Source organism: Ambystoma mexicanum, chromosome 12, assembly GCF_040938575.1.
Source record: "Ambystoma mexicanum isolate Mex_15411 chromosome 12, UKY_AmexF1_1, whole genome shotgun sequence".
In the NCBI taxonomy this organism is placed as follows: Eukaryota; Metazoa; Chordata; class Amphibia; order Caudata; family Ambystomatidae; genus Ambystoma; species Ambystoma mexicanum.
The window spans coordinates 91,148,101-91,175,641 of record NC_090936.1 but is presented as its reverse complement, the minus strand read 5'-3'; the positions used below and the strand labels follow the sequence as shown (position 1 = coordinate 91,175,641).

At 46.2% G+C, this 27,541-nt stretch overlaps 1 protein-coding gene across 1 annotated transcript in view; it reads left to right on the top strand.

The window, feature by feature from the left end:
• The window catches only part of SLC26A5 (solute carrier family 26 member 5), a 676,177-nt gene that overhangs the window by 487,295 nt on the left and 161,341 nt on the right, over positions 1-27,541 (top strand). Inside the window, exon 11 of the mRNA XM_069628070.1 lies at positions 11,622-11,699. Within this exon, the coding sequence (XP_069484171.1) occupies positions 11,622-11,699 (78 nt within the window). The remainder of the gene's footprint in view (positions 1-11,621; positions 11,700-27,541) is intronic.

Genomic DNA, 27,541 nt, shown 5'->3' with positions numbered 1-27,541 from the left:
GGAACATCTTAGCTACACCAATCATTCTCTCCACTGACTGGGCTTCTCCCTCGACTTCAAGAAGTCCCACATGATACCATCTCAAATTAATTGGAGCAGTCCTAGATGCATCCCTTGGAAAAGCCTCGCCACCTGTAGTGAGGGCTCAGGACGTGCTGCAGATGGTCCCCAAATTCCAAAGTGCCCAGTGTCTCCCCGGCCTTTGACTTTCTGAGGTTGCTCGGCCTCATGGCATCCTGCATTTTTCTGGTGCCAGAGGCGCACCTGAGAATGAGATCTCTCCAGTGGGCTCTCAGGACTCATGTTCTCAATTCTCAGGCGGAATGTCAGATCTCCTTCAGATTCCAAGCAGGGTTTGCACAGGATCTCCTGTGGTGGGCCTGCAAGGACAACATTCTGAAGGGAGAACCTTTTTGGCAGCCATGGCTGGAGATCAAGGTAGTAACGGATGCCTCACTCACAGGGTGGGTAGCACATACCAACGATCTGACAATCGGCGATCGTTTCTCCATCGGAGTCTAAACTACTGATCAACCTTTTGGAGCTGGGGCAATCAGACTAGCGCTGAATGCCTTTCCGCCCTCTGTACTGGGAAAGAATGTCCTCATAATGACAGACAACACAGTGGCCATGTACTACCTCAGCAAGAAAGGAGGTGTGGGGTCACTATCATTGTGCAGAGAAGCAATGCAGCTCTGGTACTGGGCACTTCAAGAAGGAATCTCCCTATCAGCAGTTCACCTAGTTGGGGTGGAGAACACGGTGGCTGATGCTCTGAGCAGGCAGAGCATAGTCTCCCACGAGTGGGAACTAGCTCAGGAAGTCCTTCAAGAGATCTTCACCCTTTGGGTAACCCCTCAAGTGGATCTGTTTGCGACCAGCGTCAACCGGAAGTGCGAGCAGTACTGCTCAAGGGAATTTCCCCTAAGAGGGGCTCTAGGGGACGCGTTCAGAGTGGACTGGGAGTTTCCACTCCTGTACGCGTTTCCTCCAGTCCCCATCATTCCTCATGTCATCAGGGGGTTGAGTAGGTTCAGGAAATCCATGATCCTAATTGCTCCGGATTGGGCCAGGAGGACGTGATATATATATATATATATATATATATATATATATATATATATATATATATATATATATATATATATATGCCCACACATCAGAGTGAATCCATAAGGGGCAATTGTTTTTTGACCTTGAGCGAAAGGAAAACTTCAGAAGCAATGCAATGAATGAAAGCTTGGAAAAAATACCATTTGATAAGGTTATGTTTTAAAAACATTTCTAAGGCACATGAAATATCAGTTCATGAAGATTCTTTGGTGCGAATATATTGCTGTCTGACTTGGCCAAAAACAATGGAGGCAGTAAACATCATGTAAGTATAATTTTGACGACTCTACACCAAACCGCGTTTTAATTTTATATTACCGAAACACTAATTGTGACAATATAACTGAAGTATTATCTTTCTGCGCAGCTGTAATTTTCCTCCAATAACGGAGAGTGCAGATTCTCCACGTTTGCAGGCTATGACTAGACTCACCCTTGTTGACCGTTAATATTTCTTCTTTGAAATGTTATGTTTGCCCACATAGCTTTGTGTATCACTTTGCACGTTCTTTTGGTCTTGTTTAAAATCACGAGATGTAATTTTTTCTTACTTGTCCATTCATTTTGGCTTCATAACTGAATTGCCATCTTACTGTGTAGTTTCCATTTTTTTAAACCTTACGGCGAGTGCAGATTCTCTGCGTTTGTAGGCTGTCACTATATTTACCCCTGGTCAACGCTAATATTTCCTTAAAATGTCATGTTTGACCACTTCGATTTGTGTATTACTTTCCACATTCTTTGTGTCTTTTTTGAAATTTTTTGCTAAATGTTGGGTATTGACAAGTATTTTCTCGTAAGTTTTCCGCCCAGCCACATCTTGCCGTACTGTGCGTGCCATGGTTTCCAGATGCCGAGTGACGGCTTCTTTGGACGCCAGATGCAACTGCTTGTGACCGGCTGCCTGTCCATCACAATTTTGTGGGATGATCGCCCAGGCCCCCTTTGTGCATACGCTGAACTCGCCATTAGGAGTAACATAACATAATTTATGGTGGTGTAGGGCAAAGGTCATGGCGCCGTCTTGAAAATCAATGTGCAAACAAAGCGGGTGCTTTAACAAAAACGCATACTTTGTGTATGGGAAAAGAACAACGTGTGCCTCACCATTAACATTTTCAATGACGCCCTTAGAACCATTGTTACAATTTAATTGAAAATGGGATTAGTCCGATGGTCTCTGACAGTTGTTTCTTAAATAAAACTACTTTACAAATTCTAAAATGTTACGTTTTCTTTTAAAATCTAGTGTATCATTTCAAAATGTAAGGTAATAAGTTGTACGTCGCTGTATGTTTATTTACAGGTCCTGCGTCACGGCATGTACTTTTGCTTTTTACAGGCTGCCATGGAAAGCGAAGAGGGGCCATGTATGGAACAACCGCCTTCCCTTTCTATGGTGGCCATCTTGAAAAAGGATTTTGTTTTGGCCGGATTATAACCAGAAATCCTATTTTTTAGTAGCACACGTTACTGCTTTGCAAATCTAGACTATTACTGGCCAATCTTATTGCGTCTGTCGTTTACTGAGAAATATAAAGTACATGGAGTGTATGCGATTTTTATATATTTTTTAAAAAAAATTGTATATACTTACACTGTGAAAGGTGGTTCTTAACGGAACATTTACTTTAACGGATGGCTTTCTTTTTTGGTGGGACAGCTAAGAAGGCAATTTGCGAACGGAAATGAGGAAAGAGGCACCAAACAGTAATATGGGGGGGTAGGTGGACGGCAAAATATATTGTGGGTTTGTTATTTGTAAGCTAGGGGCAGTGTTTGTCATGCTCCTTCATTACAGCAGTGCTGCTGTTTCTTGGGGAGGAGGGATGGCCTTATCTGATGTCATTTTCAGATAACTAGAACTTTTGCTAAAAGTATGTAATGTGTACTACATTGTTAATGGCTGACTACCAATACGTGTTGGCGCTGTGCAAGGGAAATGTTGAAGGTGGACGTTCCTACTTAAATATAAAATGTATTTCCACACTGTCCACGCGGAATACATCTTACCGTTAAGTGTGTATGGATTCTAGGACACGTCACTGTGCTGTATGCCAGCATATTGTCATGTGGCATTCTCCGCAAGGTGTGTAAATAAGTCAGAGGTTACTTTACATTATGGTTACGTGCCACTACTATAAACCGATCTTTAGCAAAAAACTTTGTTAAAGGGATGTTATGGTTAAGTTGCCCTACTAAAAACTGGTAAAATTCACTAAAAAAAAATTTAAGGGGAGGTTATGGTTAAGTTGCACTACTAAAAACCTATGAAATTCACAAAAAAAACTTTGCTAATGGAACGTTATGGTTCGAAGTAAAACCGAAAAACCCCTGAAATTTGCCAGTTATGGTAAGCTAAGCAACCATAACTCGCGCCACTACCGTGCACTGCTAAGACTAACACCCAGGACATCAAAGATGCTTTGAGCCAGAAGGCCAGCAACAAAATCCTTCTACAGCTGCTGTTGGAACACATTTTGCAGCTGGTGTAGAGATAAGAATGAGGATCCTTTTACATGCAGTACACCTATGGTGTTATCATTCTTATTACACCTGGCCAATCTGGGGCTCCAGGTTGTTACAATTAAGGGGTATCTAGCAGCACGCTCTATTTTTAAGCGCTCCTTTGAAGAGGTATCTTTCTTCAAGATCCCACTTGTGGTACAATTCTTAAAAGGACTGGCAAATACATTTCCTCCAGTCCCATTTTAAGTCCCAATTTAGGACCTCAACTTGGTGTTGAAATTTCTAATGTGCGCTCCTTTGGAGTCTATCCATTCCTGTCCTTTAAGGTTATTAACTTTAAAGACCATCCTTTTAGTGGCCATCACATCAGCTCGAAGAGTGAGGAAACTTCAGGCCTTGTCCTGCAAGCCTCCTTATACAGTCATCCACAAGGACAAGGTGGTCCTTAAGGTTAAACCTACCTTCTTAACTAAAATATTTTTACCTTCATTTTATCCTCCTCATCCTGGAAAGGAAGAGGAGAGGTTACACAGGCTTGATCCAAGGCGTGCACTGAGTTTCTACACCTTCAGGATGTCTAAAATAAGATGCGATGACCAACTTTTTTTAGGCTATACGGGTCAAAAGTTGAGTATGGCAATTTCGAAACAAACTTTATCAAGATGGATCATTTTAGGAATATCTGAATGTTACAGATTAGTGGGAAATGATCCTCCGGAGGGTCTTAAAGCTCATTCGACCAGGGGCACGGCTACCTCCTCTGCATTACAGAGGGGTGTCCCAATTAAAGATATTTATGCAGCTGCCACATGGTCGTCCGTACACACATTTACCAAACACTATAACCTGGACTCTTCCTCAAGCCGGGTACGTTTATTTGGAAAAGCTGTGCTACATTCTGTGCACACAGACCTATAAAGGAGCTCCTAAATTATCATTAGTTTGAAAATTCTGACTCCCTCCTCCTGGAATACAGACACTGCTTTGGGAGTTTATCATAAGATGAGGAATACGTGTGAGGACACAATCCATTCGAAGAACATGTTACTTACTCATGGTAACAATCTTTCGACTGTATGTTCCTCCAGCATATTCCTCATCGATCCTCCCAACCTACCCTGCAGTAGAATTTATCCATGCGATTGTATTCTTCGCTCTTTCAGGAGGAGTAACTGTCGGGTGTAGGATATCGTATACATGTTTAAAATTGAACTGAAGCCAATGGTCGCTGCGCACGCTTTATACCATCAATGACGTCGACATTGAGAACGGAGGCCTCCGAGTGACATCGAGTTGACAGGCATCGATGCACAGCGCCCTCTGCTGGAAAATCATTCCAAAGCAGCTGAAGCTGGACATGGAAATAGCATAAAATGAGAAATACGTGGAGGAACATCCAGTCTAAAGAAAGTTACCATGGGTAAGTAACTTGTTCTTCTACCCCCACATGAAGGTTCTTTATAGGTAGCCTATATTATGTGACTCTCCTGCCATAGGTCTAGTCACTCAGCCCTATACCTTAAGGTCACTGTTAGATGACCTTAATCTTTGACTTTCCAATTCCCTCAAGGTGTGGGAGGTACATGCCATGCGCCCTGGTCAGCTTCTCCTTCCAGGGCCTTAAGACCTAGACTGCTTCCAGTCTTAATTCTTTAAGTCTCCTCTAAATTGTTGTAGCCTTCTTCCATGCAGTACTCCTTTCCTGGTTCCGCTTGTCAAGGATCTCTCTTTTTGTTAAGGGAGTACGAGTAGGCATGTCTGCTTCCTATGGACTCTCTCCTTCACTGAGTTTTCCCAGTGCCTTTTATATTCCCTGGATTGTGGCGTGTTCTGAATAGGTTGTTCTTCATCTCTGTTGGAATTTTCAAATCTTATTGGTTATTGCCACAGGACTCCCATCTCTGTTATTGGTTTAGCGTTCAGATTAGTTCATTTCCTGATCATCATTATTCCCACTAATTAAGGCGGGCAAGGTTTTAAAAATGTTTGCGGCATGTGCTGGCTTCTTTTATTATTAAGTTATTCATTGATTGAGGCCCTTACTCCAGGTAGCAACCGAGAGCTTTACAAATCATAGGGAGAAGGACAGGGTGAAGGCAGCAGAGATATATAAGCGATCAGGAAGCAAACAGGGAGGGCAGCAATTTGACAGCAAAGGATCTACAGTAGGGAGCAGATCACTGATTCTCAGGTTGGGAAGTGGAGGGTTTGTGGACCTAGGTGTTAGGGAGGAGTCGTTCCTTGAAGAGGATGGTCTTGAGCTCCTTCCCGAAATGTAGACTCAGGAGGGGTTAGGGTTAGGGTTAGGGTTGGGGAGGGAGCGCAAGTCTGTTGTTGATGTGGAGGAGATTCCAGAGTCTTGTGGTGTTGACAAATTCCATCTTCTGGTTGTTTCCATCCTGCACTGGCAGAGTTCAAGTTTGCACATGTCCTTACTTCTGGTGGATCATAGGCCTCTGGAAATGGTGACTTTCTCAGTGAGGTAGTTTGGGGATTTCCGGGCGACAGCCTTGTAGATGACAGCCTTGCAGATGCAGCAGGATTTGAAGCGAACATGTGCTTGCAGTGTGAGCCAGTGCAATTCGATGAGGGTCATGTTAATGTGGTTGAGTCCTTTAGTGAGTCGTGCTGCAGCATGCAGGACACATCTGAGGGGTGACAAGGTAGTAGCGGAAGGCCTGGTTTTTGTGGATGAAGGGCTTGATTTTCCTTGGGAGGCAAAGTTAGTACCAAGCCGTTTGTCTCTTCCTTGCAATGTGCTGTTTGAAGGAGAGGCGTCTGTCGATGTGGAACCCAAGAGACTTGGTGCAGGTGGCCAGCTGAGGTGTGAAGCCCTCCTGGTTCATAAGGGAGAGCCAGGTTTGGATGTCACAGTGTTCAATGTTGTTGGTCAGTAGTAGGAATTTGGTTGTGGAGGGGCTGAGCTCAGTTAAGCACTGGACGTCCCTGACTGGATCAATGCGGGGAAGGGCTTAAGCCTGTGGATGTTTTCAATGGAGTTATAGAGTGGGAAGGGTGTGGGGGGGCAGAGGGTAGCAGGATCAATATTGGCCCTGGTGGTAGTGCAGCCCCCGGCTTTGGCCATTAAAGAATCTCCAACAATGCCTCATAGAGTTTCAGGACACATTTCTAAACCATTTGAAAAACAATGATGCCAACTTACAGAAGAACTAACATGACAGACAGCGGAAGTTCTAGCTGATGCTCAATTCATTGGTTTACATATGAGAATGCCATGCAGGAGATTAGTGTGCTACACAGGACGACTCTACCAGGAAGTTAGATGACCTTCAGCATATATCGTACTATTAAGCCCTCAAATTAGGAAACCGATCATGCCAGAACTTTCTCTGCATTAAAAATCTGAAGCAGGAGACGGAGGTGCCAAACATTGAGATTTACTTGCAACAACTTTTCAACCAAATTCTGGATGTTATCAATGAGGCATAGATCTCATTTTAGTAGGCTCATCGTGTGGGTTTCTTGAGATGGGAAGCAGATGCCAGACCCAGAAAGGACCCAGAGGGAACCTGGCAAAGCCTGTGTCTTCTGTGTTAAGATGGATCCGAAGTACAAATCTACCAGCATCAGCCGCAGTCGATATTAAACAAATGTAGATAATTCTCTGTGTCACTACAGAGCTAATACAACCCATATCATCTTTAGATGCCTCTTTCCATGCAGTAGTCTGTTTATTCTTGATGACTCAACAAATATAATGTCAAACCCGTAAGAGGAGCTGACGCTACTGGAAATCAGAGAAGCTTTTAAAGAGTGAAAGAAAGCTCAAACAGACACTGCTAGACTTGACAAATGGAATTGGTGGAAAGAAGCATGCACTGATGATGAACCTCTGCTAGGAAAAAAAACCTAAAAAGCACCCCCCAGTCTCTCTAGTAATCTTGACAGACCATATGCTTGATTTACTTACCGCCTGCTAGTCTATAGTATTTTGGGGCTTTTGACTCCTCTGTGATCCCCAAGTTTTTACACACTTGTTTGCATCTCAGTGAAGAATTTGGGTTAGCTGCTAAATAAAGGGGGAGTAGCACACAAGTGCTTAGCTTCAAAATTGCTACAGAGTTTGTAGTGAATACTACATCCACTGTAAAGGGTTCAACTCAAATCCTGGCGTTTACAATCACTTCTTGAGCATGAAGGCCTTCAGGGTCAAGAAGGGGCCTCACTACCCATGAAGCGAAACTGATCTGTTAAGGAGTGGTACATTCCTCTGACAGGGGTGGAGGGTGCTTGGCTGGACTGGGTATATGGGGGAATTTACTGCGAGTGTTTCATATTTTCTTTGTGTGCATGATGTTGTATTGCTGGCAGGGGCTCACCTCTTAACAGGATTATTTTACTTTGGAACTTGGAGGGACAGAGTGAATATGAAATCAAAAATGAGAAACTGTTTTACAAGATATTAGCAGTACCAAGATACAAGTTTCATTTATATATATATATATATATATATATATATCTGTGACATTGGTGATTAGTTTGACTTGTTCAATTTTAACTTTCTAATTTCTTTTTCTTTCCTCTTCATTCACATCTGTGACTCCTCTCCCTGCTTTCCTATCTTAATTTTGCAATGGATCTTGAATTTTCTTGTGTTTAACACGGCAGTGGGGGAGATACAACAGCAGAATTCAGTGTGGAAAGGATGTAACTGATATAATGTTGTTGCAATGTGTGACAAATCCCAGAGTATTGTCATTACTTCCATGGGGGAAGCCCCTTCCCATGAGGCCAGGGAGATGAGGCCGCTACCAGATTGTCCCTCTGTGGGTGTTACTCAGCAGGTGGATCTCAAGGGGAGGGAATCCCTCCATGGGACCAGTGATGATCGCTTTGGGAGAACGCAGTATTCACCTCCTTCATGTCAGTTCTTTCCTTCCTTTCACCCTACTCGGTTCCCTGTGGTCCCCCACTCCTCTATGTATCTCAGTAGAGTAGAGGATTTCAGTAATACACTTAATACTGGGACGAGGAAGAGTGAGGCTTACCAAACTGGACTACCCATAATCACTGACACAAAGAAGATCAAACAAGGAGGCAAAGCCCACTGCAAACCCAACGTACGCAGTGCAGTCTACTAAAAACTACTCCAGCGATAAAAACCAAGGAAGAACTGTAACTTGTCAGACCAAGTCAGTTCAAAGCAGCCCTGGAGGAGCAAGGAACCCGACGCTTCTGTGGTGACAGACCCGAGAAGCAGGAGACAAGACGCTGTCGAGCAGGATCGGAGGTCCCTAAAGGCTGCATAGAGTGAGATCCTGTCCGGTGACGGGGAAAGAAGAAACTCAACCGACAAAGCCAAAGCGAGGTAAGATGCGCAGCAGAGTACGCAAGAGAGAGCTTACCACAGAGGAGCTGCCGAGGACAGAACGCTGAATGCGGAAGTGGTACAGAAGCCCTGCTTAACTCCCTGGACAGAGCAGGGGCCGCAACATTTTCCGAAGGTAGGGAAAGGGTTGGGGTGGCTGGTGGGAAGCGTACGACACGAAACAAGTTAAACAGATACACGCCGTTATCCCGAGAGGCAGAAAGGGATAACCAGCAAACTGTAAAAGATTGAACAAACTTTATCAAATATCCTAATGGAGCAGCCTGGCAGGAGAGTACCAACAGGTCTGGTCAGTTGGGCATTCACTGAAGCAGGGGTAGAGAACCCGCCAAACCAGCGTACTAGGGTCTGGGACCCATATGAATAGGCAGTAAAGAATAACAACCGAACTTTAAAAGCTGAATGGAACAGTACCGAGCAGGAAGTACACCAGATGTGTTCAGGTGGACATTGAGTGGCGCAGGGGTATAGAATCTGCAGAAACAGCATACCAGGGTCTGAAACCCATATGTAGTTGGGCGAATCCCACAAAAGCAAAGTTCACGAGTCAAGGACCCAGACAAGACTGGAAAAGCAGACTGTCAAGAGGCTGAGGTCCAGAACAATGTGGGGGGGGGCGAGAGAATATAAAGGGTTCTGGGACCCACAAGAATGTAAAAGAAGCGCGGCAGGAAGACCCTGAGACGGTTCCAGAGGGATCTGGAACTCATGTGATAAAGAGAGGTGCAAAAAGTTAAAACAAGGGTTCAAGGACCCATTGCCAAAGGAAGAGACACACTTTCTGGAATTCTAAGTTCTAGAGTCAAGTCTGGTAGAATAGTGCACCAGACTTGACACCACAAGTTTAAGTTGGAGAAAGAACAAAGGGGACGAGACTTTTCCCCCCTGATACAAGGAAACCATATTTTATTATAAGAAAGTCTACATTTAAGTCTGGCAGGATAGTGAGCCAGACTTATCACTACATTTTCTGAACTGAAGGGAAGAACAAGGGGAAGAGGACCCCCCCCCCTTAATTCTTAGGAACTGTGTTTAAAGAGTTGTTCATTGCGTTTTCTAATCAAGAACTGATATGATATGGCATTTATAACACGCCTATACACAAGTGTTTCAAGGCGCGAAACTGAACATTAAAAGTCTGTATCCAAACAAGAGGAGCCAACTTCTGGATCAAGAAGTCACCCAGTTTTTCCTTAGTTAATTTAGTGTAAGGGATGGAAATAGGTTTGCACACAGGACGGTAGACATTTTACTTTACAAGACATCCTGACAGAGTCCTTAGTGATTTTGTTGAGGTAGGGCAATCCCTCATCGAAATAGGGCAAGATAGGTTTTTCCTTTTCTTTACTTTTATAATAAAGGTCTTTGCCAACAAGCATGCCACCACTGTGTCAGACTCGTACTCCTGCACCCTTACAAATGTTATAATCACCTGTGCTGCTATGATAATTTGCTATAATAATTTCAAATAAAATGATAATTTAAAAAAAAGCAACCTCCCTAGCTTTGTACTGCATGCATCACAATAAGAGGGTGGAGCAGCCTTCTCTTCTGCCCCGGTCAGAGGACATCACCCACCCACGTTCTATGACAGGTAGACGAGATCTGGAGCAGTTCTCATGCAGCTCTGGTTAGAGCACATGCTTAGAGACTTGCAGCGTATGGAAAGACTCTCATTTGAGTACATGAGTGTCAGCATAAGGCTGGGACTTCAGACTATATGTTTGACTGGTCTTTAAGGGACACTTGCCATTACAATAAAATCATGTTAATAGGAACCCATTTGTGGGCATACATGCACTCTTCTGTTTAGCACAGTAATCCATAGATGGAATAGATGGTTAGTATTTTTTGTAGAGTAAGATTTAGTTAGGTACCCTTAGATTCATCAAGAGCTCATAAACCTGAACGTTGAGTTTATAGCTAATCTTGGAGGACTCAACATCATTAAGAGTAAGGTTTTTTTCTGGAGAAAGAAGTTCCATTCTTGGGACTGAACTCCAATGAGAAAATAGATTCCAAAAGATAACAAAAGCTCTACCTAAAGAGTTTAATAAAACAAAATGCTGCGATGACCAACTTGCATTTCTATTAAAGACTGCTATCGGAGATACCAGAATCACCTTCCCTGGGTGAAAGAAGTTTACAATCGGATTCTGGTTGTCAGAGGCCTATATTCCTGGGAGAGTTATAAAAGAGGGAGTAGCTAATACGTTCTCTCCTGTAATGTCCTGAAGAGGATGACAACAGGTGTTGAAGCTCCGGGTTTATTTGCTCTCCTTCCCTGACTCTGAGTGTGCAGTCCTGTTTCCTAAAAGATAGTGTAATCCGGGATCAAGGGGGCTGGCGAAGTATAGCAACTCCTGCAGTGGTTTCTGACCTTAGCTGTATGCCCCCACCGCAATGATCCCCAATCACCATCATTACTAGAATGCACGTCTGCTTATGTCTGTAAATACAGTAATTTTTGCTCGCCTCATATGCTGTCCCTAGCTCCTTTCCCATCCCCAGCTGTTTTGATTCATGAACTGTTCTATTATGACTTTGTATGTGTGTGTGTAACGCACCCAGAAATAGGGATGGTTCCAGCCCTTTGCACAGTGCTTTTGAGGAACTACTTTTCATTTAGTAAATACAAACACTAAAATGGTATTCCTCCTGAAAATGAAAGTTGTTGTTCCTATTCCAGATCGCAGGTCTCCTGTCATCAATTCTGGTCTTGCTGGTGATCCTGGTGATTGGCTACCTGTTCGAACCATTACCACAGGTACGTTAATTAGTAGTTGTAAACTTGCCTATCCTGTTAACAAGTGCCCTCTGCCAGCACTATTCCTTCCTACCTTGAATATCCTTTTTGTTTGTGTTTATTTAAAGGTGAAAGTTTAATTAGGAAAATTAAAACATTTTAATTATGAAAGCTAAGTGCCCACCAAGCCCAAAAATAAAATTTAAGTGTCTCTTCAAGAACTACTATATCTTTTGCAACATAAAAAATATAGTTGTTGCAAAATCTAGACCGGTAAATTGGCATTTCTCATCACATGCTCCAGTACAATACATCCCTTAATGCTTTATTGGCGTGACTTTTAAGGAACAACACTAGTGATGTGGGTGTTTATTTACTGAGACACCAAATATGTGTGTTGGATGATGATTTCACATAATCATGCAAACTTGCAAGTTCAGACTTGCGACAGTGGCACAGTAAAGCCACAGTGCATGGTACTAGGCTCTGGCCTTTTAGTGTCAGCTGAGAGGGTTGCTTGTCTTTGCTACGCATTTTGTTGGGAGTGATGCATTGGCAGCTAGTCTCACACTCAGGCATGCATTGCCGCAGACACAGATAAATAGACACTCTGTGCCTAAGCGAAAAAAGACAGCCATCTACGATCCGACCTATGCTAAAAGGTAGGAAGACCCATCCTGATGCACACATAGCATACAGACAAGATTTTATAGGATTGTATGTGCAGTGGATAGCCACAGGATTGTACTGTAACTCAGCACAGTCTGCCAATCACACAAGCAAACAGACACCCATACATTCATGTGCACTAACAAGCCCCCCATTACATATGGCGTCTGTCAACTGCAACTGGCCACATGCGGCAAAGCAAATCGAGACAATAAATCCATATGCAGACAGTCGCACATGAAAAATGCATGACTTGATGGGGAAAGCATCTGAAAGGTTCGTATTGGACAGTCTGATACATGGAAAGTTGGAAGAATCCATTGACCCAATGAGCATGTGATACTTAAACCCACTCCAAAATGTCCATATGCAATTCCTAATTCCATTTGAGAAACTGGGATTAAGACAATAGTTGGATTTATCCGGGTCATTAGACTAACCTGCTGTGGAGCCATAACGAGAGAAGCTTCTCCAGCCTAAATCCAATCCCAGTGCAAAACCAAGAAATAAACTCTTAGGTAAGTTGCACGTTTAGGTAGTGCATTGCAAGTGCCATGCAACACTCGCAATAGTGACACCCTCATCTACCTGCCCTTCTTGCATGTCTATATTCTAGCATACGTATTAGAAATTGCTTTGGTGATGTATTGTCGGCACTGAGCCAGACAATATTGTATACATTTGCCATTTGATCAGAGTATTATAGCATCTGGATTGGTAACATACCATCAGAGCTTACCTGGAATGAAGTAATCACATTAGATCTTGTGGACATGATCATTTGCCATCCATTTCAAGCACAAATACTTTGCCTGGTAAAGTAACTGCCAATGTATTTTCCTAGAGTAGCTACCCAATGCTTAAAGAGTTTGTCAAAATAGATGAATGTTTCATTCTGTAGAGGGATCCCATGAAATCCTAGTCGAACCAGCCCCTTCCTCTCCGACATCCGGTTTGACATTAGCCATAAGGCTCATTTGTCCATGCAGCTCCAGCTGAAGAGTCAGAAAATCCTTGGGACTCCATTCCACCCAAGGTTAGACCAGCAAGGTACTGGAGGCTCACGCAGCATCCTTTATCGTGCATGGTGGTTTGACAATTCACCATCAAATGCTGGTAATGTGTCCTGGAGGATCTGAGACTGAGACCCCGGTGCAGGGTAGCACTATGAGACACACGCAAAAGCCAAGCATAAAGACCTGCGTCCCGGGAGAGGAATGATTGGGCAAGCCAGAACACACGGCGGGAACAATGGGTCTCATCAACTAGCATCGGAACAAATTAGAGAGACCTACGTAGTGTACAAAATGGAGCAGTGGGTGGATGGATGTATGTAGGAAGGTAAGGACTAGAGGACCTTGGGTTGTTAGACTCAGGCTTTTTAATATGCTGGAGAAAGCACAGAACAAAGGCTGGCTGAACCACCCTCTGAGAGGTGCAGGTCCCACTGTACACCCACATTCCTCCTATTGTAGTACATAATAGGCATCTGGTTGCTGGGTTGTGCTACATGCTGTGAGTGTTCTGCTGTCATGATTTTAATCATACCGTGCATCCCAGAGCCTAACCATCTTCCTAGAGGTGGTCACAATGCTCACCTTGGACAGTGGCATGTTTTAAAACGGGGTATAGTGCTATACCCAGTGCCATGCTGTACAGAGAGTTTCATTTTTGTGTATATGGCAAGAGAACCTTCTAATGGAACGGATTCCTCATCTTTGAAATATCCCTATCAATGCATTCAGCTCCAGAAAACTGTGTTCAGCCTCCAGCTGGTGCCGTTCAGCTATGCCCTCAGCCAGTTCCTCTCATTGGTTTTATCTTGTGCCGAAGCAGCATCATCCAAGTGCAAGTACAGAGCAGTCGGCGCCATTTTCATCTGTTTTCTTTTCCACTGCAATGTGATGAAATCTTAGCTAGTCACTCATCAGATAAAATGGTATGCAGTGATAAAATCGCGGCAAAAATGTTGCCTGTACAAAAAATCATGGCAAAAATGCTGTGGTTTGACCCGTTAAAGGTGTACCCCATTACACCATTTAAAGGGAGCGGGGGTTGTGGGTTGCTGGAGTGTCCCCCGCATCCTTTACATGGATTGCAGCAGCAAAACCATGGCCTTTTTGCCGCGATATTTTGTGTCCACTGCCATTTTTGCTGCGATTTTAACACATGGAACCGATCAAATTATTATGATGGCTCCAAAATCTGGCTTCAAAGCTTGCAAACTTGTCATCGGTCAATGTCTGTAAGGATCCACACTCCTTGTGCCTTTTTCTCTCCAGCCAAAAGACCACGATATGGAGGACTGTGGATCCTGTCAAAATTGACCCCAGTGAAATCCAAGGTTGCTACACCAAAAAAGCATTCTCTGTCTTAGAGAAAGCAGTCTCCGTACCCCGACTCCTGGGATCAGAATTCTAGATCAGAAGAAAAGAAAAGGAAGCAACACCACCACTCAGGGAGCCGTTCGTCAGCCTCGAGAACAGGCTCTTCATCTTCTTCCAGGAAACACAAAAGGCACAATTCGAGATCCAAAGAGCCGGGCAAGCCTGAGTTTCCCAAAGCATCATCCTCAAAGGAGGAACGGGAGGCATTTAGGCCCTCCATGGAAAAAATATTCCAACAGTCTCCTGAAAGTGTACAAAAACCACTTCCATCAGGATATAAAAAGTTTGTGTAAAATAAAAATCTAAACAAATATATCAAAGGCACCACACCAGCGCTTCCAACGTCGTTGGCCTCTGTGTCTAAGTCTCTGACGCTGACGCAAACGGTGCTGATGACCCCTTTGGCGCTGACTATGCTAATGGAGAAAGCTCTGGTGCAGAGACTAATTGAAGACCCTGTTTCGGAGACGTCTGAACCAGTCAGTTCCTTCTACAAGCCTAGGGACCAGGGATGCACAAATAAGGACTTTTGAAAGTATTTTTGATGATCAAGATTATGAAACTCCCCCAGGTTTCCAACTCACATCAGACATACCTAGGCAGTCTCGGCCTGAAGAGCTCCTAGGCACACGATCCATTTACTCTTTGTACCATCTCCAAAGCTTTTACAAGAGGCAATTGGGCTGGATGTCTCCCCTGATTCAAGGAAGGGTTTGGAACCTATTACAGCTCTAGGTCAGATGTTTGGCTCTTTGAACAGTAGTTGCCAGGACAATAGGTGCTCCAAGCTCCTCTTCCTCGGAGGAGGTAATATCCCTTGGCATCACAGACCCAAAGAGCCAAAAATACCAGTCCCATCTTTCGGTAGTGCTCTGGTTGATATCAAACCGGTTTGTGGGAAATGTCTTTGTGGACAAAGACATTGGCTGAGAACATAGAGCCGTGCCCAGTGGTCTTCAGTTTGGGACGTTGCCCCCGTCAGCCGATAGCCTGGTAAGGTAGGCAGCAACAGCAGACTCAGTAGCCACAACATTTTCATCAGTGCCTCCAGATAGAGAATCTAAAAAATTAGACGCATGGGGTGGGGGTGTGTAGAAGTGCAGCCTGTTGTACTGCGCTGATTATTAAGTCACAGTGCTTTTTTTGCTGTCTTGCTGAGAATTGCTATCTCTGAGGCAGGGGACTGAAATAGGAGCATATGCACAGTGCATCCCCGGAAACCACAGGGTGTACTTGCGCATGGAACTTGTTTTACTGCTCAGTGTGGGGCTGGCTCAAAGTTTCTTGGCGCCATTTTATTTTGTGATAACTCAATACAGACAGGCCGTCATTACCTTGCAGTGTTGACAAGAACCGTGGAGTCTGAATTAACTGAAGAACTAGCACCACTAATAATAATATAATTAAAACCGCCATACCCTAAACAGAGCAAAACCATTTTAAAAGGGCAGGTGAGGTCAAACCACCAGGTGCTCCCCAAAGGAAAGGGGATCAATAACACAAACAACTGAAAGGCTCCATGCATTAAGGAAATAGAAGTGAGGTCTTATTGGACCAGTAAGACCGGTGCAAAGTTGTACTTTGCCGCCTGTTTTACGTGCATATAAGCATGAAGGTGGCCCCTTTTAATATCTTATGTACTTGTAAAATGCAACTGATCTACCACTTTGTGATATATCAACTATTGCTGTGTCCTACTGTGTATAAACACGCCTAAACGTAAGCTGAAACACAAATCTTCTAACACATGCTGAAGAGACCTTTTATATTTTTGGGTCTTCTGCACCATTCATTACTTGTTAATTCTGATAATTTTTTGTCAGTTACAAGTCGATTTCCTGCATTGTGGTGTTTGACATCTGCGCGATTAGTATGTATACAGGGTTGGGGGAGTTGGTGTTGCCTGAGGTAAGTGCTCCTGGTTCCGGGGTTTGCTTTTACAAACCTAATGAGAGTTCTTTTTGCAGGAGTCTCTACCACAAATGTAAGACGTCGCCCTCTCGCCAACAAGGCGCAGAGCACTTCCAAGAAAATGTTTTTGGTATTTAGTCAAAATGGACCGTGACTGTCCATGTCCGATTCTTTTAACAGTTTTGGGATTTCAGTGGGAAAAACATTGCACAAATCATCCATGCCTTGCCTTAGCAGCCATACTCTTTTGTGTTTTAAATCCAAGTGCCAGTTTGAGTCCTGTACCTAGCCAGTTATAAAGGAGGTGACATTACAGTTTGAGATTCCATTCCCAAAAAGGTGCATCCAACTTCTCCTTAATACCCGTATAGTATAGTAAGCATTACTCACCCTGAATCTTACTACTTTTAAAACTATCATTGAAATACGTGTTATGGGCAACAGGAACCTATCTCATTTTTATTTTTATTTTAGGAGGCTGTATTTGTCCTTCTGTTTGTTTATTCATTTATAAGGTGCACCAGACCCACGGGTATCGGGGCGTAGCAGTTACAGGATCGGCACAACTTAGGTTAACAGGTTACACAGTGACAGAGTTGCAATACAGACATAAATCAAATAAATACATGGTTGAGAACATCATTTTCATAGTATGAGTGTACATATAGGAGGTCCTTACAGATCAGAAGACTTGAGCCAGTTTATGTAGTTAATTCTGCAATTCGGGTAAGGTTGATCTTCTCTGATGGAATGTGGCAGGGAGTTCCATAGTTGGGCAGCTTTGACGGGGAAACTACAACCGCCCACTTTTGAGAGCTTATATCTGGGGATAGTGAGACAATTGGAGTTGGTGAGTCTCGTGGGTCTGGTGGATGTTCTCCTATGGAATCTATTCGTAAAATAGCTGGGGTGGCATTGTTCAGTGCTTTGTGGGTGAGGGATGCCGTTTTTAACTGGATTTTATTGGGGGTTGGGAGCCAGTTATTTTGGCGCCTAATCATGGTAATGTGTGATCTTCTAGCCACATCGAGAGCCGATGTTAAGGCGTTGTTTTGGAGGATTTGTATCCTATGGATGATCGATTTGTTGGCCCCAATGTATAGTGCATTGCAATAATCGAGCCTCGAAAGTATGAGGGCTCTGGCTAAGATAATGCAGTTGTCGTTGGAGAGAAAAGGTTTGCCCGTTCTAATGAGCTTACAAGTGTAGGCAGTGGCCGAAGCCATGGCATTCACTTGTTTAGAAAAGGAGAGGGTGGAATCAAGGTTGAAGCCAAGGGTCTTTACCTCCTTTGCGAGCTTAATGAGGTTGCCATCAATTAAGAAGGATGAGTATTCCTGGCCTAGTTTCTTCAGGTTGGCATAGGTGCCCAGGATGATGGGCTCTGTTTTGTCATAATTCAGGCATAGACCGTGGGTGGCCATCCATGCCATGCCTGGATGATGAGGTATACTCTATTCACCAAGGCAGGCCAAATCCTTAACGTAATCCCCTGAAAGTGGGAGGAGAATCTGAGTATCATCTGCATAGCTAATGTAGGTGATACCAAGAAGGTCCAGATCGTCAAAAAAGGGGCTTAGTGAATATATCGCACAATGTGGGGGGAGACACCATATCCCTGTGGCACCCCACACGTGATAGGGATAGGGTCTGCCGCTGCTGGCGGGGAGAAGACCCTCATGGTTCTGTCGCTCAAGAATGACTCAATCCAAGTTATGCCGTCTTTGGAGAAGTGGGCAGCTGAATCTAGATGGCTGCATAGGACCTTGTACTCCACGAGGTCGAATGCAGCAGAGAGGTCAAGCAGTAGAAGGGCAGTTTTTCCCTTGTCTCTTAGCTCATCTACTTGGGACTGGAGGTCGATCAGGGCGGTCTCAGTTCCGTTTAGTGGGCGGAATCCAGATTGTCGTGTTCCTAGGAGTTTGGGAAGTTCCAGATATTTTTGGATTTGGCGGTAGGCAATCTTATCAAGAATTTTTAAGAGAAAAGGCTCTGTCGTAATGGGATGGTAATTGCTAGGTATAAGTAGGTTGAGGGTTTGCTTTTTCAGCAGCGGGTGCATCCATGATTGTTTGAGGTTAGTGGGGATGGTACTGGATGCAAAGGAAGCATTGATAAGTTTGGAGATGAATGGGGCGAGTTCTCATGCTGCATCCTTTATCAACTGGGCTGGGGAGAGGTCACCCTGGCAGTTGGAAGGCTTGAGTGAAAGAATAACTTTTTCTACCTCCAGTATGAATGTTTTGAGGGGATTGGGTCCTCCGACGTATTCCATATCTATGACAGTAATCACCACAGCTGTGCTGCTTCGGAAAATCTTTCTGCGTCCTGCGTCGATGACGTCGATACGCCGCCCTCGAGGACCTCCTCCGATGGCCGACGTCACTGGATGTTATAAGTAGGACGCACGACGCCCGTAGCCTCAGTTCCGTTTTTTCCGCAAACGTGTTTGCTTCGGAGATCTCGGCGCACCTCGACTCTTTGGAGTTTCTGTTCTTTCGGTTCTTCGAACCTGTTCGTTTGTGAAGTTTAAGTCTTCAAGATGTCTACCTCTTCTTCCACCCCGCGTCCGGGCTTCAAGAAGTGCGGGGACTGCGGGTCCAAGATGTCGGTGACTGACTCGCACGACGGCTGCCTCTGGTGCCTCGGGGAGGCCCATGAAATGGATGATTGTGCCGACTGCCAGTCGTTTACGTCCAAAGCCTTGCAGGAGCGCAAGAAGAAACTGTCGGTCGGTAAGGTGTCCAAGCCCCGGAAGCCGAGGTCCACAGGGCTTTCGACGGACGATTCGAGGGGCGACTCTCCGCATCGTCGTCGGAAGTCCAGTGGGTCTCGGTCCCGGAGTGGGTCCCGCCACTCCTCTGCCTCTTCGAGGCACTCCCGGAAGCGCCGTCATCAGTCGCCTTCCCCGTCCTCATCTGAGGACTCCTCCCGTCGGCGGGTCGCTTATCCCACCAAGCATGCGACGCCGGAGGAATGGGCTTCCTTCGGTAAGAAAATGCTAGAGATTCTCGAATTGCAGGGCACTGGTCCGTCCGCGCCTCCGAGTGGGGTCGGTCGTGATCGGACTAGAGACACCGCTCGTACGCCTTTGGGCTCGGGTGGTCGGCACGATTCGCGGGAGCGGTCCCGCTCAGACAAGGGGAATATTTCTAGTCATGCCCGTTCCAGGTCCCGCTCCTCAACGCCCTCGAGACCGTGTGAGCCTGTGATGTCTTCGAGGAAGACGTCGACTCCTGTGGCGCCGAGGTCGTCGAGGGACTCTCTCGAGGCTCTGCCTCCGAGGAAATCGTCGACGCCATCGGCGCCCAGAATGTTGAGGGACACGCTCGGGGCTCCGCCCTCGAGGCTTGTGTCGACGCCGTCGATGCTGTCGGCGCGTTCGGCATCAACGCCGATTCACTCGACGCCCTCAACGCCTTTCGAGGCTGTTTCGACGGGGGTACCCTGGGGCACGGTGGATCCCCCTAGAAAGGCTCTGGCCAAGGTCAAGCCCACTTTCCGTCATCTTGAGTACATTTCAGAGGTGGATGAGGGCTCTGATGATGGCATGGTTCCTGATACGGTGCCAGATGAGATTCTCCCGGGCCATTGTCCCAGGAGGGATAGCTCAGCGGCAGCGTGCTCGACTTGGAAACAAGACGACACGGAGCAACACAGGTTCGATCCCTGGGTCCGCGCTTAGAAACCTCTGGGTATTAAGCGCGTTATAAATAACCCATCATATCATATCATATCATTGCCAGATTGAGGACCTGCGTCAGTCCCTGCAGGACGCCAGTGGTCTGGACACCTCTCAGGAGGTGGAGTTTTGTAGGCCTGAGCCTGGCACCCATGCCGAGTCTTCGTACCAGCGCCTTATGTCTAGGGTCAACAAGTACTTGGGGTGGTCTGCTCCCCCAGGGGATTTTCTTTAGGATGACCTCACGGATATCCTCGACCAAGGTCCACCAACTGACCCGGTACTGCCGTTCCATATGGCTCTACAGAGGAGGGTGGCGGCAGCTTGGACTGCTCCGGAGAGTCTCCCGGCAGTGGGCAAGTCTTTGCCACGAAAATATCGCCCAGCCAATAGCGACCCCTGCTACTTGACCAAGCACCCCACCCCGGAGAGTTTGGTGGTGCAGGCGGCTACGGCCCCAGCAAAGCAGGCGTTGTTTCCTACCATCCCTCCTGATGGGGACGACAAGCGTTTTGATGGTTGGGCGAAGAAAGTGTTTTCTTCAGGGGGTATGGCTCTTCAGGCGGCCAACTCCGTATGTGCCTTGTCACGTTTCACGCACACTCTGTGGAACTGTGTTTCCTTAGCGGCTGAACATATTCCCGAAGGGGACGAACGGGATGGTTTTCTTGCTATGGTCCAGGATGGCAAGGATGCCATGTGTGAGGCCGTTCAGTCGGGTTTGGACATGGCAGATTGTGTCAGCCGGTCCATGGCGGCGAGCACCGTAATACGCAGGTTTGTGTGGTTGCGGTAGTCGGTCTTTGCTCCTGATGTGCAGGCCCGGCTCCTCAACATGCCCTTTGGCGGTGAACATCTTTTTGGCAGCAAGGCTGACGAGAGCCTTGAGAGGTTGCAGACAAAGCTGCAGCGAAGTCGTTGGGCGCTGCAGTTCGCCAACCTCCACCTTTTCGTCCTAGGGGACAGCATTGGAGGGGAGGTTCCTTTCATTATTACACATCCTTTGGTAAAGCGAGAAGAGCTGCCAGTTAAAGGGGCCACCGTAGGAGTGCCAGAGGTGGATAGCAGGGTACTCAAGGTACCAAGGCCGCTCGGGCAGTTGCCTCTTTGCCCTCAGGCAACGCCGCAGACGCTTCAGCTCAGTCATGAGGCCATGTCCTATGGTTCGCCGGTTGGGGGAAGGCTGTCGCAGCATCTTGTCGAATGGCGTGCCATTACTTCAGATGTGTGTGTTCTGGAGATCATAGCCTACTGCTTCTGTCTTCCTTTTCGGCAGAGGCCTCACGACAATCCACCGGGGAATCTCTCGTTGCAGGGTCCGGATCCGCTCCTTGTGCAGGAGGTACAAGCCCTGCTGGAGAAAGACGCCATAGAACTGGTGCCTGTAGCGGAGAGGAACAAGGGATGGTATTCGCCGCCTTTTTTGATTTCCAAGAAAGACGGGGGATTGAGACCCATCATGGACTTGCGCGGTTTGAACAAACTCCTCAGGAAGGACAAGTTCAAGATGGTTACTCTTTCTCAAGTCCTCCAGGCCCTTCAACTTCAGGACTGGTTGGTGTCTCTCGACCTCAAGGACGCTTACTTTATGTGCCGATCCATCCAAAGCACAAGAAGTACCTGAGGTTTGCGGTTGGCGACTCGCACTTTCAGTTTGGGGTCCTGCTGTTCGGATTGACCTTTGCCCCGAGGGTCTTCATCAAGCTCATGGTAATGGTGTCAGCGCATCTCAGGAAAAGGGGGAATTCACGTCTACCCCTACCTGGACGATTGGTTGATCAGGGCGCGCTCTCCCGAGCAAGTCCTGGATCATCTGTCCGTCACCTGCCACTCCCTCCCCAGGCTGGGCTGCTCCCTCAACTTAAATAAGTCCCACTTGACGCCAACTCAGAGGCTCCATTACATCGGAGCAGTGCTTGACACGTGCCTCGGGCAGTGTTTTTCATCCCCAGGTGAGGGCTCATCACATTCAGCAGATGATGCACAAGTTCCAACATGGCATCCTGCATTCTTCTGGTGCCAGAGGCCAGGTTGCGGATGAGATCTTTGCAATGGGCACTCAAGCTCCAGTGGTCTCAGTCCTCCGGCAGGATGTCGGATCCCGTTCAGGTGCCGCCCAGGACCTTCTGTGGTGGGCCGTCGAAGGCAATCTGATGAAGGGGGCTCCATTTTGGCTACCCTGGCCGCAGGTGACGATCGTGACGGACGCATCCCTCACGGGATGGGAAGCTCATGCCAACGAGTTGACAGTCAGCGGTCGTTGGTCTCCGTCGGAGTCCAGACTCATTATTATCAATCTGTTGGAGCTGAGGGCCGTCAGGCTTGCCCTGAAGGCTTTTCTGCCGACTGTGCGAGGAAAGAATGTCCTGATTCTGACGGACAGCACAGTGGCCATGCACTACCTCAACAAAAAGGGGGGGCCAGGGTCACTTCCTCTGTGCAGGAGGCGATGCAGCTCTGATTCTGGGCCATCCAGCAGGAAATTTCGATCTCGGCAGTTTATTTGACTGGAGACGAAAACGAGACGGCGGACGCTCTGAGCAGGCAGAGCACAATCTCTCACGAGTGGGAGCTGGCTCAGGAGATTCTCCTGGAGATCTTCGCCCTTTGGAGGACCCCTCAAGTGGATCTCTTCGCCTCCAGTGTCAACCGGAAGTGCAAAAGGTTCTGCTCGCGGGAATTTGCTCCAAGAGGAGTCTTGGGAGACGCGTTTGTGGTGGAGTGGTCGTTCCCACTGCTGTACAAGTTTCCTCCAGTCCCCGTCATCCCGCAAGTGCTGCGGAGGTTACGAAGGTTCGGTCCCCAGATGATCCTCATTGCTCCAGCATGGGCCCGGAGGGCGTGGTAACCGGACCTTCTGGACTTTTCCATCTGCCCTCCACGTCGTCTTCGCTACCGAGACGATCTGCTCTCACGGGAGGTGGGGGTCAGGTTCTCCATCCAGAGGTCAGATCCCTCAACCTTCACGCTTGGCTTCTGAAAGGTTGAGGTATAAGGATTGGGACCTCCCTGAAGACGTGATGGAGGTGTTACTTTCGGCCAGAAGGCCCGCAACAAAGTCCCTGTACCGTTGCCGTTGGAGAAAGTTCTGCGACTGGTGCAGGGTTAAGAATGTGGATCCTTTTTCATGTGACATTCCTATGGTTCTGTCTTTTTTGCTTTCTTTGGCCAACAAGGGCCTGCAAGTGGGTACCGTTAAAGGTTACCTGGCGGCGCTGTCTATATTTAAGCGCTCGTCTGAGGAGTGTTCTTTTTTTAAAATCCCTTTGATTTCTCAGTTTCTTAAAGGGCTCACTAATGTGTTCCCTCCGTCACCTTTCCAGGTGCCTGATTGGGATCTGAACCTTGTTCCCAAGTTTCTAATGGGTGCTCCCTTTGAGCCTTGCATTCTTGTCCTTTGAGACTGTTAACTCTTAAAACTGTGTTTTTAGTTGCGGTCACTTCCGCTCGCAGAGTGAGTGAGTTACAGGCACTTTCAGTTAAGCCACCCTTCACTGTGTTTCATAAGGACAGGGTTGTCCTTAGAGTTCGTCCTTCCTTTGTTCCGAAGGTGGTGTCGGAATTTCATTTAGGCCAGAAGGTTATTCTTCCGGCATTTTATCCTCCTCCGCATCCTGGTAAGGAAGAGGAGAGGCTCCCTAGGCTCGATCCTCGGAGAGCTATAAGCTTTTATATTTCACGCATGTCCCGGGTAAGAGTGGACGATCAACTCTTCATTGGTTACGCTGGAAAGCGTTTGAGACAAGCTGTGACTAAGCAGACTTTGTCTCGCTGGATTATTCTGGCAATTTCTGAATGTTACCGCTTGGCGGGTAAGGACCCACCGGTCGGCTTGCGGGCCCATTCTACCAGGGGTATGGCTGCCTCTACTGCCCTACAGAGGGGTGTTCCTATTCGTACCATCTGTGATGCAGCCACATGGGCTTCTGTCCATACTTGTGTACGTCACTACTCCTTCGATTCCATCTGTGGGCAGGATCTGGCCTTTGGCAAGGCGGTCCTTTGCACTGCAATTTAATTGGGCATTCTAAATTTCTGTATTCTAAATTCTTTTCCCACCTCCTTGCATTGGTACTGCTTTGGGAGTCTGTCATAGACATGGAATACGTCGGAGGACCTAATCCCCTCGAAGAACAAGTTACTCTCTTACCTGGTAACGTTCGTTTGATGGGATGGTCCGACGACGTATTCCATATCGCTCCCTCCCTGCCTTACCCGCTACAGAATTTCTTATGTGATTGCAGCTTACGTTTCCGCAAGGCTTTGTGTAGTCAGACTGGCAGAAGACTGGTGCCACACGTCCTGGGAAAAAACTACAACTGAGGCTACGGGCGTCGTGCGTCCTACTTATAACATCTGGTGACGTCGGCCGTCGGAGGAGGTCCGTGAGGGCGGCGTATCAACATCATCGACGCAGATGCCGAAATATTTTCAGAAGCAGCACAGCAGTGGTGATTACTGTCATAGATATGGAATACGTCGTCGGACCATCCCATCGAAAGAACGTTGCCAGGTAAGAGAGTAACTTGTTCTTTGGTAAAGGTAAATCGGGCAGGGGAGTCGGATGATAGTTATTTGAAGGGTTGGTCAGGACTGGTTTTTTTAAGGCTATTTTGTTTTGGAGTTTGGATACTTTGTTAGATAGTGCCTGTTGTATGTCTGAGCACCATGTTTTATCCTTAATGTAAATGTCAGGAGTCGGGAAGGGAGACTCTAATTCATTGAGGATGGTGAATAGTTCCCTCCATGCTGGAATTAGCATTAGAGATAGGTTTATTGTAGGAATTACGTTTGGCCTGGCAGATTTCATTTTTGTATAGGGAAGAGACTTCAGATAATATGGTTTTGTTGGCTTCTGATGGGAGTAATCTCCAGGAGGTTTCGCAACTCCTTTTTAGTTGTCGTAGATCTTTTAGCTGTGGGGTAAACCACTTGTTCAGATGGGTTTTTCGTCTAAGTTTAACTGGGGCAATAGAATTTAGTGTGGTAAGCATGATTTTGTTATATTTGTTAACAAGAGTTTCAGGGTCTAGATTGTCCGCGAGCGCGTTAAGGGTAGGGAGGATGGCAGGGATCACCTTATCCACTGTGATGTGTTTTTTTTATTCCTTGTTAGGCAATGTGGTACAACAGGGGTGACTAGGGAATGGGGTCTAGGGGTTAAGAGGGTAAATGACTGGAGGAAGTGGTCGGTCCATGGTTGAGGTAAGATGGAGGCGATGTTGGAGGTGCAGTTATAGTCGGCCACCCAGTCAAGGGTTCTCATGAGTCATGAGTGGGTTTGCTGATTTTCTGGGAGAGGCCGAGTTCAGACAGGATATTGGTGGTGGTTGTGGCATATTTTTCAAGGTGGTCATTGAAGCCCAGGTTAAAGTCACCTAAGAATAGCAGTTGGGAGGAGGTTTTGAGGTTGTTGGAGAGTATGTTATAAATGTTCTCCTGAAACGTTCCAGTTGGGCCATGGGGTCTGTAAACTAGGTGAATCGTCAAGGTCTGGGAGTTGACCAATGAAAGTTTGACTGTAAGGACCTTGCAAGATTGGGTGGTTTGGAGCTAATCTCATGGAGAGGCTTCATTTAGCAATGATGGCAATACCTCCACCTCTTGCTTTACCTCTGTTTTGTCTAAGGATGTTGTAGCAGTTGGGACAGCCAGCACAAGTATAGGACCTGCCGCTTCATGAAGCCATGACTCAGTGATAGCAAGAAAGTCTAGGTTGTTTACCAGTATCAGGTCCAAAATGTCTGTGGCATGGGCAACCAGTGACCTAGCATTTATTAGCGCTCTTTTAAGCGGGAGGGCAGAGGTAGTAGATGAATCAAGGGTGTTGGTGGATGTTAAGTTTCTTTTCTTGGATTTAGGCCTAGTATTGTGCTTAGTGGTGGCATAAGGGCATGGCTTGGTGTCGATGGGTTTAATAGTGGTGCCGTTCTGGCCGATAGGGAGGTTGGTTTTCTTATTTATCATGGGTAGAGATCTAATTGGTGGTTCGAAAAGTTTGGATAGTCTGGAGCGCAGTCTTGAGTTCCTAGAACTTAAGGTACATGGGTTGCTTCGGACTGGGCTCAGTGTCGCGTGAGAAGATTGTCCCAATGTAGGTAGGCCGTCTGTTGAAATTTTGATTGAGCTTATATTGGCTTGTGCCTCAAGTGGGGATTGCCTGGTGGAGCACAGTAGTAGATTAAGAATAAGGAGATTATTAGGGGTGCAAAGGATATGAACTGTGGTGAGCATATTGTGATAGGAGATATATTGTGACTGGGGAACAATGCTTTTTGGCAGGGTGAGCTAGAGCAGCATTGTCATGGCTGGGGGGTATTAGCTAGGAGGGCCTAGACAAATAATAAAATACAACTTAAAACAGTTGATATTCACTTTTTCTGCTGATTGTGAAGCATTGTTACTTTTGCTATTAATGTTTATATGAAAAACAATAGTGTTGAAAAAAAAACAGTTGATATAATAGGCTAGTCCATCAATATTTGTATTTGTATTTATTTATATAGCGCTTTCATCCAAATATACTCATTAACATTTGACAAAGTAGGCTAATTTAACTTTGATAAGGCTAGGTAAATGTTTAATAGGCAAGTCTGAGCAGCTATCGCAGGCTAGGGCAGTTGGAATACTAGGCTAGTTCCACTATGCAGATAACATCAGTTAACATTTGACACAATAACATCAATTAACATTTGACAAAATAGGCTAGTTTGACTTTGGCAAGGGTGGGTGACTGACAAATAGGCAAGTCTGAGCAGGCTAGGACAGTTAGAATACTAGGCTAGTTCCACTATGCAGGCAGCAGCAATAGGGCGTTTACAAGGTAGTGGGCATATTGCCTCGAGTAAGGTGTAACACAGTCTGGCATTAATAATCCAGGTCCTTATCTTAAACTACACTAATCTATGCAGTAGGACGGCATAGAGATCGGTAGAATAGGTAAGTATATCTGGCTAGTGAGGTTCGGCGCTGTAGGCTAGCGGGATTCACTAATATTCAGAATAGCATTTCGCTAACAATAGGGTTAACAAAGAGGTTCACTTACAACTAGGCTAACCGTTTGTCTGTGCAACACAGGACAGGTGCAGTGCGGTTCACAATACTGGTAGCAATGAGGCAACAGAGTTTGGGAAATCAGTAGATGGGAACTAATAGTAAAACAATTTTAGCAAGCAATATGGGGCTTCAGATGCAGTGCGGTGCGCAATACTGGT